At 36.5% G+C, this 14,015-nt stretch overlaps 2 protein-coding genes across 4 annotated transcripts in view; one reads left to right on the top strand and one right to left on the bottom strand.

Moving 5' to 3' along the window:
• The window catches only part of LOC142339250 (dolichyl-diphosphooligosaccharide--protein glycosyltransferase subunit DAD1-like), a 277,073-nt gene extending 268,480 nt beyond the window's left edge, over positions 1 to 8,593 (bottom strand). For both annotated transcript variants that reach the window (XM_075389121.1, XM_075389120.1), the window contains exon 1: positions 8,582 to 8,593. The gene's annotated coding sequence lies outside the window, so the exon portion shown is untranslated. The remainder of the gene's footprint in view (positions 1 to 8,581) is intronic.
• The window catches only part of LOC142339242 (uncharacterized), an 83,504-nt gene that overhangs the window by 28,043 nt on the left and 41,446 nt on the right, over positions 1 to 14,015 (top strand). For both annotated transcript variants that reach the window (XM_075389103.1, XM_075389102.1), the window contains exon 9: positions 1,038 to 1,349. In XM_075389103.1, the coding sequence (XP_075245218.1) occupies positions 1,038 to 1,349 (312 nt within the window). The remainder of the gene's footprint in view (positions 1 to 1,037; positions 1,350 to 14,015) is intronic.

Below are 14,015 nucleotides of genomic sequence, written 5' to 3'. Positions count from 1 at the left end.
CTTGTTCATTTTTCGAGGGGAAAGAATACCTTGCAAAATGAAGTAGCTCTTGTTTCTTTATTGCTTCACTACGCAATAAGGAAGCTAAGTCAGTCAGCTGAAATTTTGAGAAAATTTATTTGAATAAATGGCGATTTGAGTGACATAGTTTTTCAGCTCCCTCCGCTCTATCCAACAATTTTCATTCCGGATCAGAAGTTGTGGATGAGGCAGTGAGTTTTGAGGTTACTGTAATCTCTTTCAGGTTTGAAAAGAGTTATCTCATAATCACTTTTTCCGAAAATAACTGAAATAGTTTCAATAGTTTCAATTTTTTTTTACTAGGTCAATAGTTTGCGATTACCATTCCATGGTTCATTTTCATCACCCAACATTATTTTTCCAACGATGCTTTGTTTTTTCATTACTTTTTCTGCATCAGTTGATCACTTCTACATGTCTGCTAGCTTATGAGGGCTGATGAAATGCAGCGCGTCCCAAATGAAGTGGACTTTTTTTGGAAAAAAGTGAATTGAATTCTCTAAATGGGTTTTATGATTTGAATCAGTCTGCCATTAGCTGAGATTTGTACGATTCATCTATCATTTACTGCGGACAAGTCTGTTTTGTTGCTTTGCTAGGCAATCTGCTTGCTGCGTTTTGCATTAAGTTTACCCTTGAAAATATCCATAATTTAAAATGCAATATCGATACCTCAAAACAATTTACGTCGAGATTGTGAGTTTTTCTAATAAACAATAATTTGATCTGAATAAGGGCTCATTGCAACAATAGGAGAACTTGCTTTCCTTATTCACGGTTATAACTTTTTCAGTTTTGGAGGTCTGCGTCCTAGTACTTATTAAACAATTTTTCTAAGGTGGGAAACCAGAGTTTCTGCTTGTTCATTTTTCGAGGGGAAAGAATACCTTGCAAAATGAAGTAGCTCTTGTTTCTTTATTGCTTTAATACGCAATAAGGAAGCTAAGTCAGTCATCTGAAATTTTGAGAAAATAAATTTGAGTGAATGGAAATTTGAGTGACATAGTTTTTTTTAGCTCCCTCCGCGCTATCCAACAATTTTCATTCCGGATCAGAAGTTGTGAATGAGGAGGTAGTTGCAGAAGAAGCAGAAGAATATAGCGAGTGGATTTGGGAAGATTTCGAAACTGTGTTGACTAAATCCAGTATCGGGTTTGGCTTCACTCTCCAACCAATTGGGCCGTCTTACGACATAAACACTCAACTGCAGGAAGGGCAGAGTGAAGAAGAAGGGTTGTACCTTCAGCAGCTGAAGAGATTAGGAGATGCTCTTCAGATCACTGAGATTGTGGAAGACGGACCAGCACACAACGCTTACCTCCAACCAGGTACTGAAAACGAACATTGGCGAAAAATATCAATTGCTGTTCTGTATCAAATTTTGAAAACCGCTTCTTGGATGCAAAACTTAGATATGAAGAACGTAACAGACTCGTCTACGAATTTGTAAGCCTAAGATGTTTCTAAGTACCGTAGGCGCCGATTACTCTGATTTTGATTTTAAGGAAGACTTCATTCGGTCAAAATTATTTAGAATTTCTTCGTTAATTCGCCATATTTAGTGATTGTGTTGAATGTTAAAAACTCACGCTGCCATTATAACTTCTCTCATTTAGTAGATATAATTTGAGCATTATCTGCTGCATACATCCAGCGTTCTTTGCATTTTTGCCATGAAGTCGATTTAGCTCTCAGTGAAGTGAGCCTTTCGGTTTCTCATGAGAATAACTTTTCTATCAAAAATTTTCGTCTGATCCTTTTGACTTTTCATCCTCAAAAACGGGGTAAACAGGTAAATCCCGGAGGGTATTAAATAGCTGAGCAGCTCCCTGAGTGCCTAACACCTCCCCCTCCCTTCAATGACCCCCCCCCCCGCCCCCACCCCTCCCCCCTCCCCCTCTCCGCGAACCCCTTGGGGAATGGGAATGCCAAATGGCATCTCAAATTCTAATCAGAGCATGCACTTGCATCCACTAAAATCTGAGTCTTACTTAAACTTAACTCATTTGGTACATTCAGACATTTCAATTAATTCGGCTAAATTGCAGTTCTCAATGTCAATAATGCATGCCCCTTTCTTTTTTGGCCATCTTTGTTTCGCCGATTTGATTCTCAGAAAGGGTTTCTGGAAGAATAATCTATAACGGCCCAGAATTTTGTTGGCCAATTAATTGTTGGGAGGTCACTTAGTTATGCGAAAGTCCTGAAGGTTTTAGACCTCAATTATTATGCATTTTGTATCCTCTTCTCGGCTTTCCTTTTTAATTTAAGCAATTTTAGCTCAAGTTCACGTTAGCTGTTCTTCTTATTTCTACCCGTCGGTTGAGAACCATCCGGTTAATATTTAACAATGGCATTTTTGCGTGCAAGAATGAAAAATCCTGAAAAATTCCGTTTTTTGGAAAAGTTGCGCTTTTTTCTCAAAATCTGGAGAAGTTTCTGGATTATTTCATGTTTATAAAAGATCCATTTCTGTAATCCAAATTGATTAAACTTATCGTAACGGTGGAGTCAGAATAACAAGAAGTGGTGTGAAACAACAACGCTCAACTTGAGTTTCACACAGTTGAGTACTTTTTAAAGGCCGCAAAAAGAAATGGACCGAAGTCCTTATTGGCGATTTGATGTATTTTTTCGTCATCATTTCTTTTAATTTGCTCATTTTCAAATCTACGAGGAAAAAATTTTTGGGGTCATATCATTAGGTTCGTCAATAAGCAACAAAATAACCGCTATCAAAGCCTCACAATATTCGCCGCCTTTTTAATTTCCGCCAAATCGCTTTCAAATTGTTTCTTTTTAATAGCCGCATCCTCAATTCTAGGCGGCTATTATAGCGCTCCTAATTTTCTTTTTACAATTCAAAGAATTTGAATTGTATTGGTGCGCTGTGTTTTTTTTAAGATGTGTTCACATATTTTTTAATGACTTCGATCTTTCAAAACGGGATAAACAGGTAAAGCCCAGCGGGCATCAAGTTTCATTAGAGGCCCAAAGTGGGCTTTAGTAGTCCTTCAAGTGCTTATAGTAGTGCAGCTGCTGGGATGGCCTTAATTTAAGGTTAAAAGGTCGTTTTTAGGAGTTTTTGGGCTCAAAATGGTGCAATTCTTCATGCTTTTTTGCGATTTTTTGTTTTGATTAGTCTTAGGTTGAAGTTTTTAAAAATTGATGAAGGCTTTTTTCGAGACAAAATTGCTTGTTATGACCTCTTTTTGAGCTATATGTTTTGGTACTACAAACACAAACACGCAAAATGATACAAATTTTTGCAATTTTTTTCAGGTTTTCTGAAAATTTTTGTCATTTTTTGAGTTTTTAGCCCTAGGTGTCAAGAAACCTCCTCTAGGGTTTGATAAAGGGTTTGATGATAGATTACTGCATAGTTTCTAGTGGAAATGGAATGGTTTTCAATTTTTTGCCATCATGAATTTTACCATTTTTTTTGGATAAAGTCTGCAATTTTTTAAGGCTTCCTAAAGTTTTTGATATTCGTCCATTCTCAAGTGCGAGAAAACATATTCCACGTTCTGATAAAAAGTTACTGCATAGTTTTTAGTTTCAATGTATTTGTTTTCAACAATTTAACTTTTCGACTTTTAGAAGTTTTTTTGATAAAGTTTGCAATTTTCAAGTTTTTTCAAAACATTTGCATTTAATTTATTTTTTTTCTTGCCTCAGTAGCCAGTTAACCTCACCCAGGGTTTGATAGTTTGTTATTAGGTAGTTGCTAGGGGGCAGTTGCTAGGGGGCAGTTTCTAGTTTTTGAAGTTTGAAATTTTTTCATAAAATTATTGCCTATCGATCTATGAGCCAATGAGTTTTTTAAAGCTTGAAATTGGGTTACTGGATAGCCTCTTGAGACACAGAAATGATTCTGAAGATATTTATATGACGATTTGCAGCAACTTTTCTTTATAATTTGCAATTGATTTTTTCTAAATTTTTTGTTCATTTTCGAGTTAATCGATCTGCAAGGGCCAATGAATATTTTTCAGGTCTTGCAGATAAAATACTGGACCGATTTCAGAAACAGAAATTAGTTTTGAACATTTTTTTTTTCAAATAGATATTTTTAATGGGGAAAAATTTTCACTTAAGTTTGAAAGCTTCAAGAGTTTAGCAATGAGTATCTTTTTGCTTAAATTTGATTCTTTTAGTTTCTCAATTTTTTGAGAGATTTTTTTTTGTGTTCTGACTGGCATTATTCAATTGATCTGCTGGTCAGGTAGAGTATGTTTGAGTTTTTCATTCATTTCTTTGAATTGTATTTCAGGACTTATCCTGCTATTTTTTTTACTTCGTCTAACAGATTTTTGTTTCGTCTTACCGTGACTTTTTGGAATTGACTTTCCCCACTCAAAAAATGACTTCTGAGCTCACTTATGAAACGTTAAATTTTATGAACATTTACTTATTAAAGGTCAATAGTGTGCATCTAAGTAGTGCAAAACATATGCCCTAATTCTTGAATATTAGAATCTTGAGTTTTCGATATTGAATATTAATTTTGGGATCTTTTCCGTTTGTGCCCCCCCCAAATATTACACGTGCTTCTGGGGGGTGCAAATAATATGCGCCCACTAAGCTGGGGGGGGGAGCAAACGGAAAAGATCCTAATTTTGAAAAGCGCTATTAGGGCTTTCTCCTGATAGAGCTTATGTGTCTCATAAAAACGACAGTCCAAAGCTAACCCAAAAAGTCTGGTGGTCTATTAAAGGACTGGTGGTCGATCTTTCTATTTTATTTCTATAGTTGTTTCAATTCATGTAACGCCACAAGCATCTATCGCGGCTATTTTCCGGCAATCTGCCGGCTATATTTTCGAAATTAATCAGAATAAATCAGTTGAGTTCAAAATCAGTTGAAATATGGAGCCGGCTAACCACTAACCACACAAGCGACTAAGTCTAATTATTCCGTGGCCACCAAAAATTCGAAATTTGAAACTTATTCACTTTTCTGCAGAAACGTTACAAAATTTAAAATGGGCTAAAACGACATGGAGGACAGAGCCAGGAGGGTAAAATGTTTTTGATCCAGCCTTAGACTAATGGAACAAAACAAAAAAAGGGGAAGAGATTGGTAATACACCAAAACGGCAGGGGATTACAATTACATTGTAAATGATGCATTGTAAATAAAAAAATTCCAAAATTTCACCGCATTTTAGAAATCTCCGGCCAAGCAAATTAAAGGCCAGTTTTTCACCAATTTAGTTAAACCTAACGGCCAGGGGCCCAAATCTTATTTATTTACAAGTAATTCCAAAATAAACTCTTAGAGCAACCAATGGGACCCAATTTGGTAAAGAAGATATAAGCAAAAGAATCTAAAATTTTTCTAAAGAAATCGAAAACAAAAAGAAACTAGTTTAATCTTTATACCGATTCTCGATATCTTCCCTAAATAGCAGTTCCACTGCTTTATGAGTCTCCCTCAAACCAGGTTTATCGTTTTTGTGTCGCTTGATTTTTTTGTAGTACGTATGGCCATGAGAAGTGTGGCTGTAAACCCTGTATGATCTAGACTGTCGGTTGTCTTGGTTTTTTTTTTCAGTTTTGGTTTTTAAAGATCTGATCTTGGCCCTTCATCTTTCTGACTTGTTGAAATCCACATAATTAATGATTTTTCTTTACAAATATTTTAGAGACCAAATTTCAAAGGAAAGATATTCTGAAGACATTTTTTTGCCGCAATCGTCTCTGTACCCTAAAAACGTAACAAACTACAAATATATATTGCAAACTCTCGTTCATTAGTTATTTTCAACCTTTTTTTAATAAAGGACCCAGCTAACAACACTTCAACTTCGAAATGCTGAGCTTGCAGAAAAAATTGTCTTGCGAAGTTTTTCAATTTTTACCGAACTTTACAAAATTAAATGTTTGCTAAAGCGACACTCCTAAAGCCGGGAGGATAATAGTCTGATCGCGCCACTGACTAATGGATTAAAACCAAAATGACAGTAGCAATTGTCTCTCGGCAGGGAATTTTAGAATTTTCCGAATTTTAGAATTTTCCCGCCACAGCGTTTATTGACCAGTTTTTACTAATTTACAAACAGTCGCTGCAGCAAAATCTTTATTAATTGCTCTCAAACGAAGTTTGTAGCAAATATATTAGTCCTGTCGGTCTTTTTTATGCGATTTTTCGCTTGACCGATTTTTCGTCTGACGCTTTTGACTTTTCGTCCTCAAAAACGGGATAAACAGGTAGCGCCCAGCGGGCATTAAGTGCTCTTAGAGCCTTTCAGCTCTGTTTCAGCTCAAACTGTTTTGGAGACTTATACTTATGGTGTGAAGAGCGGTTCTTAGAGGTTGAAGAATCCCCCCCCCAAACTGTTCACAATCTTTTTTCAAGCTTTTTGAAATTTTTTGTCATTTTAGTAAAAGTTTTTGTCAAATTTTTGAGTTTTATCACCCCTAGATGTCAAGGAACCCACACTATGGTTTGATAATAGGTAACTGCACAGTTTCTAGTGGTAATAGAATTATGAAAATTTTTCAAGGTTTTTGAAAATTTTTGTAGGTTTGTAGGTTTATCCAGCCTCAAGAGCCAAGGTGCCTCCTCTAGGGTTTGATGATAGGTTACTGTTTAGTTTCTAGACGTAATGGAATTTTTTCAAGATTTTAACATCACGAATTTTAGCATTTTTTTTGAAAAAAATAGAACTTTTTAATTTTTTTAACATTTATTGTCATTATTCAAGTTTTTTCAGCCTCAGGGTTCAGAAAACCTGCTTAAAGTTTTGATAATATGTGGCTGCATTGTTTTTAGTGGTAATAGAATGTTTTTCAACTTTTTAATATCACAAATTTTATCGATTTGTTTTAAAACCTTCAATTTTTTCAAGTTTTTTTGACAATTTTTGTCTTTTTATAGGTTTATCTAGCCTCAAGAGCCAAGGAACCTCCTCTACAAGTTATTATTAGGTATCTAGATGCAATGGAGTGTTTTTAAAGATTTTACCATATGACGAGTTTTAGCATTTTTTTTTTGAAAAGTTTTTGGCAACCTTCCATTTTTCTGAAATCGTTTCATTTTTTTAAGGTTTTTCCAGCCTCAAGAGCCAGAAACCTCCTTCAGGTTTTGATACTAACCTGTTGCTTAGTTTCTAGAGTTATTGGAATGGTTATCATTATTTGAATGACTCGAGTTTTAGAAATTTTTTGATAAATTTTAATTTGAAATTTTTTGAAAAATTATTATGTTCTAAGTGTATGGATCGTTATGAGCCAGTGAAACTGTTAAAGGCGTGAAATTTTAAAGGCTTGAAAGGCATACTGGATAATCTCTTGAGACAATGGAATGGTGTTCTGAAGATTTTAATATCACGAAGTTTAGCAAGATTTTGTTAAAATTTGCAATTGTTTTTAAAATTTTTGAATATTTTTGTTCTTTTCTGAGTTAAACGATCATTGATGGCCAACGAAGCTTTTTAAGTCTTGCAAATGGGTTACATGAATAATATCCAGAGAAAAAAAATGTTTTTGAACATTTTCTTTACTGCGAAATGTGGAAACTTTTCTTTTGGATTTTGCACTTTCAGTTTTTTTCTATATGTTTTAGTTCCTAACAAGTCTAGAAAACTTGAAATTGTAGAGTCGAATCTCATCATGGAAAAAAATTTCTAGCTCTCTCTCTCTCTCTCTCTCTCTCTCTCTCGCTCGCTCTCTCTGTGTTGGCTGGCGTTTCTTTCCTTCTTTCTCGCTCACGTTTAGTCTCGCTCTCTCTCTCTCTCTCTCTCTCTCTCTCTCTCTCTCTCTCTCTCTCTCTCTCTCTCTCTCTCTCTCTCCTTAACTCTTTTGTTGATACTGCACTTCAGCGGCTGTTATGTGGCGTGATGTCACCGTCTATTACCCTAATCTCAGGCCCCTTCAATCAAGGTAAGGCTAGCCTCACCAAACAGTGGCTAGGTACTGACGAAGCCAACCGCTCGCCGGTCGTTTGAGAGCAATTCGCCCGACGTTAGTCGGTTATGTTTTACAATGTAATCCAGAAATCCACTTGCCAAAAAATTGGGTCCTGGGTCCCGCTGCATCGGTTTAAAAGATATAAGCAATAAAGTTAATATAAGACCTCAATTCTAGATCTATTCCTTACCAGCTCCATAGTTTTTGTTCCTCCTCAAATTAGCTTTGAATAAAGCTGATTTGAGGAGGAATAAAAAGCTATAGAGCTGATAGGGAATAGATCTAAAATTGAGGTCTAATGTTACTTTTTTGATTATTTTTTTCAAAATGTTTTTCATTTTTTTATGGCTCCGGATTTTTAATTCAGTGCGGATGTTCGCGAGTAGTGTCTCTTGTAAACTGTATTTGCTAGACATTCGGTTGTCCTGTCATGGTTTCTTTGTCAATTCGGCTTTTAAAAATCATGTCTTGTGCCCCTTCATCTGCCTTGTTGATCACACTTTGTTTCCATTTTAGAGTTGTTATTCTTTTTTCCTGGTGCTCTATTGTTTCAGAATATTTTTGCTCTTTCGATTCTGACTTGAAGTTGTTTTGGCTGTTGTTTCGCAAGTCGCGCCATTTTATTTTCAATCTCTTGAGCAACTCATTTTAATAAGTTTCATTTTATTTTTGATATAGTGGAAACAATTTATTTTCTGATGTTTGTTCTTTTCGGCTCAATCAAAATTTGAGCGGCTGGATTGCGGCTTCTCCGCAGCATAAATCATTTTCCGGTTATTATGTTTGCAGACAAGGCTGTATTTCCAACCCTGAATTCTACTTTACAAAGGCACAAGTCAGTTTCTGTCTTTGTTTATTTGAAGTGTGGCAGTTTGAAGTAAACTGTGGACTAGTGATTGAAAGTCTGTGTTTCTTTTGCCTCCTGTGTTTGCATGTGGTTCCAATTTGAAGCAAGTCTCTTAACTCACATATAAACATTTGTGTAATTCGATTACAATCTGATTAAGGCCACAAAATCCACGGCTCTAATCTCTCTCCTCTATCCTCTGTACTTTCCACCTCTGATTGATTGTCATTTTAAAATTCCTTGTCCTTAATCTGTCGGGAAAACACGACTTAACCTATTTGCAGTTCCTAAAATCTACTCTTAACAGGGTTTCGCTCAGTTATGTAACCCAAGAATCAATTTTCAAATCTTAAGTTCTTTCCTATCTCTGAATATATCAACATTTTCTCATATTATTAATTGCTCTCAAACGAAGTTTGTAGCAATTATATTAGTCCTGTTGGTCTTTTTTTTATGCGATTTTTTGCTTGACCGATTTTTCGTCTGACGCTTTTGACTTTTCGTCCTCAAAAACGGGATAAACAGGTAGCGCCCAGCGGGCATTAAGTGCTCTTAGAGCCTTTCAGCTCTGTTTCAGCTCAAACTGTTTTGGAGACTTATACTTATACTTATGGTGTGAAGGGCGATTCTGAGAGGTTGAGAACCCCCCCCCCCCCCACTGACCCCCATCCCCACCGCGCTGTTGCCCCCCCCCCCCCCCAACCCAGTGTTGCCACCAGTGCACCCCCCCCCCCCCCCCCCGTGGCTAGCTACTGACGAAGCCAACCGCTCGCCGGTCGTTTGAGAGCAATTCGCCCGACGTTAGTCGGTTATGTTTAAATGCTTTGTTTGTTTACTGCTTCCTTTGTTCAACTGTTATTTTTGCATGAATCATTAGTTATTACTCAAATCCGGGTAAACATTCATTTTTATTTTTGGATTGACTTCTGTATGCGATTTTTCCAGTCAATTGAGAAATCAAATTAAAGTGGTAATTTTAATCATGCTGCAATAGTAAAGGAAGCTAAAAATCGAGTTGGTCTGAAGCGAAGCGCGATTGTGTTTCAAAATACCTTTGAAATCGAGTGCAAAATTTGTTTTTGAACAAATCGGTTTTTGAAAGCATTTTTTTACGTGCGACAAATTAACTTCTATTTTTACAGTTTTTCTCCTGATGTTCTAATGTTTTTAATTGCTCTTGAACGAAGTTCATCGCAATTATTGTAAACGTGTTGCTCTTTTTTAATGCAAATTTTTCGCTCGATCATTTTGCGCTTTTCTTCTAGAACATTCTTTGACTTCTCAAAGGACTTTTTCAGACTTTCGTTCTTCATTTTTGAGTGATTAATAGCCGCCCTCATCTTCTCAGCCGGCTATTATAGCGCTCCTAATTTTTTTTTACTTCGTCGAACTTTTCGCTTCACCATTTTGCCGCTTTTTCAGCATTTTGCGTTTTAAATCTTTTTGACTTCTCTAGGCTAGTTTCTCTCTTCTCTCATTCTGCTAAAAGTGATTTTGAATATCAGTTGCTCAGCAAAGCAATTCAAAATGAACAGAGTCAGTATAAAAATTGAAGTCAGAAATAGAAACGGGATAAACCCATAAAGCCCAATTTTAGATGCCCGCTAATTGAACGTCGTTCCTATAAGTCTTAGTTACCATCTCTAATGCTTATTGGTATTGATAGTAGCCCTTTTAGCCTCTCTCTAAGAAACAGAAGTACGTTATGTTCAACTACGAAATGCCATCAAAATAAATCGGACTTAAAAAATTTTTTGTACATAATCTTTTTTTTTCAATATATTCTATTTTTTCAATCCCAATCATGCTTATTCGAATCAACGGCGGCTATTTTCCGGCAATCTGCCGGGTATGTTCTCTTTTGCTCTCACTCCGAATTAAAGCTTGTTGCTAATAGAAAGTCGGTTGCTGCATAGCTGAATTAAGGGCCAAATAGTACAGTCGGCAGTGAATATGGTTATGAAGAGGGAGGTCAATGGTTCGAATTCCGGTGGGGTCAAATGTTTTTCCACCCGCCTGTCGGTCGAGAGCAATTCTTCCGACATTAGTTGGTTTATGTTTAAAAGATCATACATGTGTTCTAATAATACATATTTGTATTTAATTGCTCTCGAACAAAGCTTGTGGGAATTGTAATAATCCTGTGGTCTTTTTTATTTTTTTTTTTGCTTGGCTAATTTTTCATCTGACCTATTTGACTTTTCGTACTCAACAACGGGATACACAGGTAGCGCTTGGAGGTTTTAACTGGCCTAGCAACTCTCTTAGAGTCTTACGCCTTGCTAGTATCTAAGTATGCGATTCACCGAAACTTCTGAGGAGACAATTTCAGAGTTTGAGGGCGCTGTGCTTAGTCTTAAAAGTTTGATCCCTGGTGCCCCTGCCGGACACCACCCGTCCACCCTGCTCCAACCTGGAGATTTGGACTCTCTTCTCATCCAGCGCTCCCGCAATACCCCCGCATCATTTGACCTCCGTCGCCTCTAAAGCCAGTATCCCTAAGCCGCAGGTGGCTACTACTGAAATCAACCGCTCGCCGCTCGTTTGAGATCAATTCGCCCAACGTTAGTCGGTTGTTTTTGGTTATATCAAAGAGCAGTTAAAAAACGTGTTAATGACTTAGACACAGTTTCTTTTTGTAGCCGCCAAGTTGTAAGTTGAGCTCAGCTATCTTGCGGTGATCTTGGTTTTTGTTTTCGTTTTGTCATCTGATGTTTTTTTTGTTTTTTTTTCACGCCGTAAATATCAATTTTGTTGATCTTTTCATGCCGCTATTTCACTGCTTTCTTGCTATTTTCATCTGTATAACGTCATTTTTTAAACTATTAGTCGGTTAATTTTTAACTGAATTGTGTGACAAGATCATAACTGACTTCCGACTCTCTAAATTACTTCTAACTTTATTAAGGTCACTCTAACCCCTTTTAAGGTCAATATAACACTCTCACATAATGATCAATGTTAATATTAAAGCATTGTGACAGAAATAAAATAAGGAATTTAACTTTTCTGGAAAAAATAATTAGTTCGAAAAGGTTTGGTTTTGAAAAGGTTGGCAACTGCATCAACTCAATTCTGTTGCTATCTGTTGCTATCTATATAATTCAGCACATAAGTCTGCTTTGCAGCTTTTTGGGCAATCTGCTGGATATGTTAATAAAATATCAGTAATTTTTGTATTGCCTGTTTTGTAGTTAATTGCTCTCAAATGAGGTTCGTAGCAATTATAATAGTCCTGTTGTCATTTTCATGCGATTTTTTGGTGGACCAATTTTTCGTCTGAGCCTAGGTTCCTAATCTTAATACTTAAAATCTGATCCCCTTCGGAAACACAAACCCCTCCTCACTCCTGCAACTCCTCCTCCAACTATCAATTTGGACCTCTTCTCGTCCAGCCCTTTCCGCATCACCTGGTCCTCCAACGCTTGACCCCCCCCCCCCCATCACGTCCCACTCCTCTTACCCCTCCCACCATGTCCCACCTAGTCACCCTAAGTCCCAGCTGGTGATTACCGAAGCCAACCGCTTGTCGGTCGTTTGAGAGCAACTTGCTCGTCAACATTGGGGTTTGTTTATTATGGCTCCCTAATTAGGCAATTAGGCCTGATAGAGGCCTTGTAATAGTTTCAGTTGATATCTAAAAGTTTCAACTTTTTTTAACAATTAAAGTATGTGTTTTTTCAATTTTGCCTTGATTTTGTTGTTTTTACTTTGTCTCATTAATTACAGTTCTAATAGTTTGCTAATGAGGTATTAATGAACGGTTTGAATTCGTAGTTAGTGTTTTTCATGACTTTGTCACTTTTTCAACTTCTATTACCAATTTCTGCGACGCGTGTATTTGCGGTTTCTTTTGTTCCCATACCTGTCAATCTGATTTATCATCAGATATATCATCGGTGGCTAATAAAGCCCATATAATCGAAATGAATGTTTCTTTTAGTTCATAGCCAATTCTTTTTGCGACGTTGTAACATTTTTTTAAAAATGTTATTGATTTTTTAAAGTTGTTGCCCAGTTTGTTTTGGTCACTTTGTCTTATAATTTTGGTTTCACTATTGTCTATCGTCATCGATGGCTAACGAGGCATAAATGACTTTAATTGTTCACCTGAGTTCATTCTGGTGTTGGTTCTGGTTCAGTGGTTTTTAAAAACTTGTCAATTTATATCTCCTGCGCATCACGGGCCAACATCGACTGTTTTCCGACGTTTTTCCAGTTATATTTCGGTTTTTGACTTTCGAGGAGGTTCCGAGGTTTGCAGTTTTATGAAGACTCGGGACCTCAATCGTAAAAGTTCTGGTATGTAGTCAAGCCGATTGTTTTCCAGCATAAAAAGTACAATTGTATTTTCGAGTTGTCGTACTTGTCAGCTTTTGCCTAAATTATGCGCAATTATTAATTAACATTTATGAGCGCAGACAACTTAAGTGGCGTTTTCATAAGGTTTTTTTAATGGTTACAAAATGTGAAAAAGCCTATCAGTATTTTTACTCTCCAGATTCAAAATTCCAAAGAATCTAATAGAAAAATTTGGGGTTTCTTTTGCGAGGAGGTTTTACTATTTTACTCTTATATTTTACCCCTTTGTAATTCATCGTATTTCCTGACTCGATTTTATTAACCAACCGTTAATTTACTAAAGTTGTGGCGTTTTCTAAAGATTCTATCACTAAGGAGAATGACGTCTGCTCTTCTCCATCCCGTTTTGACGGTCTCTCTTTTACTGATGTTCATTTTTTGTTTGTCCATATTATGAAGCTAAAATCAGGGGAAATAAAAATACTGTTCATACTTCTTTCCTCTGTGTATGTGCAAACGTTGATAATTGCTGTCGGACGGAGTTTGAAGCTATTATTATAAACGTGTGTCTTTCTTGTGCAAATTTTTTTCTTGGCGGTTTTCTTCTAGATTGTTCGATTTCATTACGATAGCAACTTCTTCACGCTTGACTTCTTGATTTTTTGCTTGACGTAAATAGCTCTTGTTGAGAAATTAAGTTAGCGTTGCAAAAGTAAAAGCGATTGTAAACTAGGTGATCATAAGGGCCTGATATTCAATCAATTGGTAAGTGCTTCAGTTTAAGAAGTAGGTTGCGGGTTGGAATCCCTTCCTAATCAGATTTTTTGCACCTATGAAAATTTATCTACTTTAGAACTCCAGAATTGAATTGCCCCGCCTGTCCTTCGAGAGCAATTTGTCCAAGTCAGTTTATATTGTTTTTACTGTAATTT

The sequence above is a fragment of the Convolutriloba macropyga genome, chromosome 5 (assembly GCF_964194025.1).
Source record: "Convolutriloba macropyga chromosome 5, txConMacr16.3, whole genome shotgun sequence".
Lineage (NCBI taxonomy): Eukaryota > Metazoa > Xenacoelomorpha > Acoela > Convolutidae > Convolutriloba > Convolutriloba macropyga.
The sequence above is the reverse complement of the archived record's forward strand: the minus strand, read 5'-3'. Positions and strand labels throughout refer to the sequence as shown.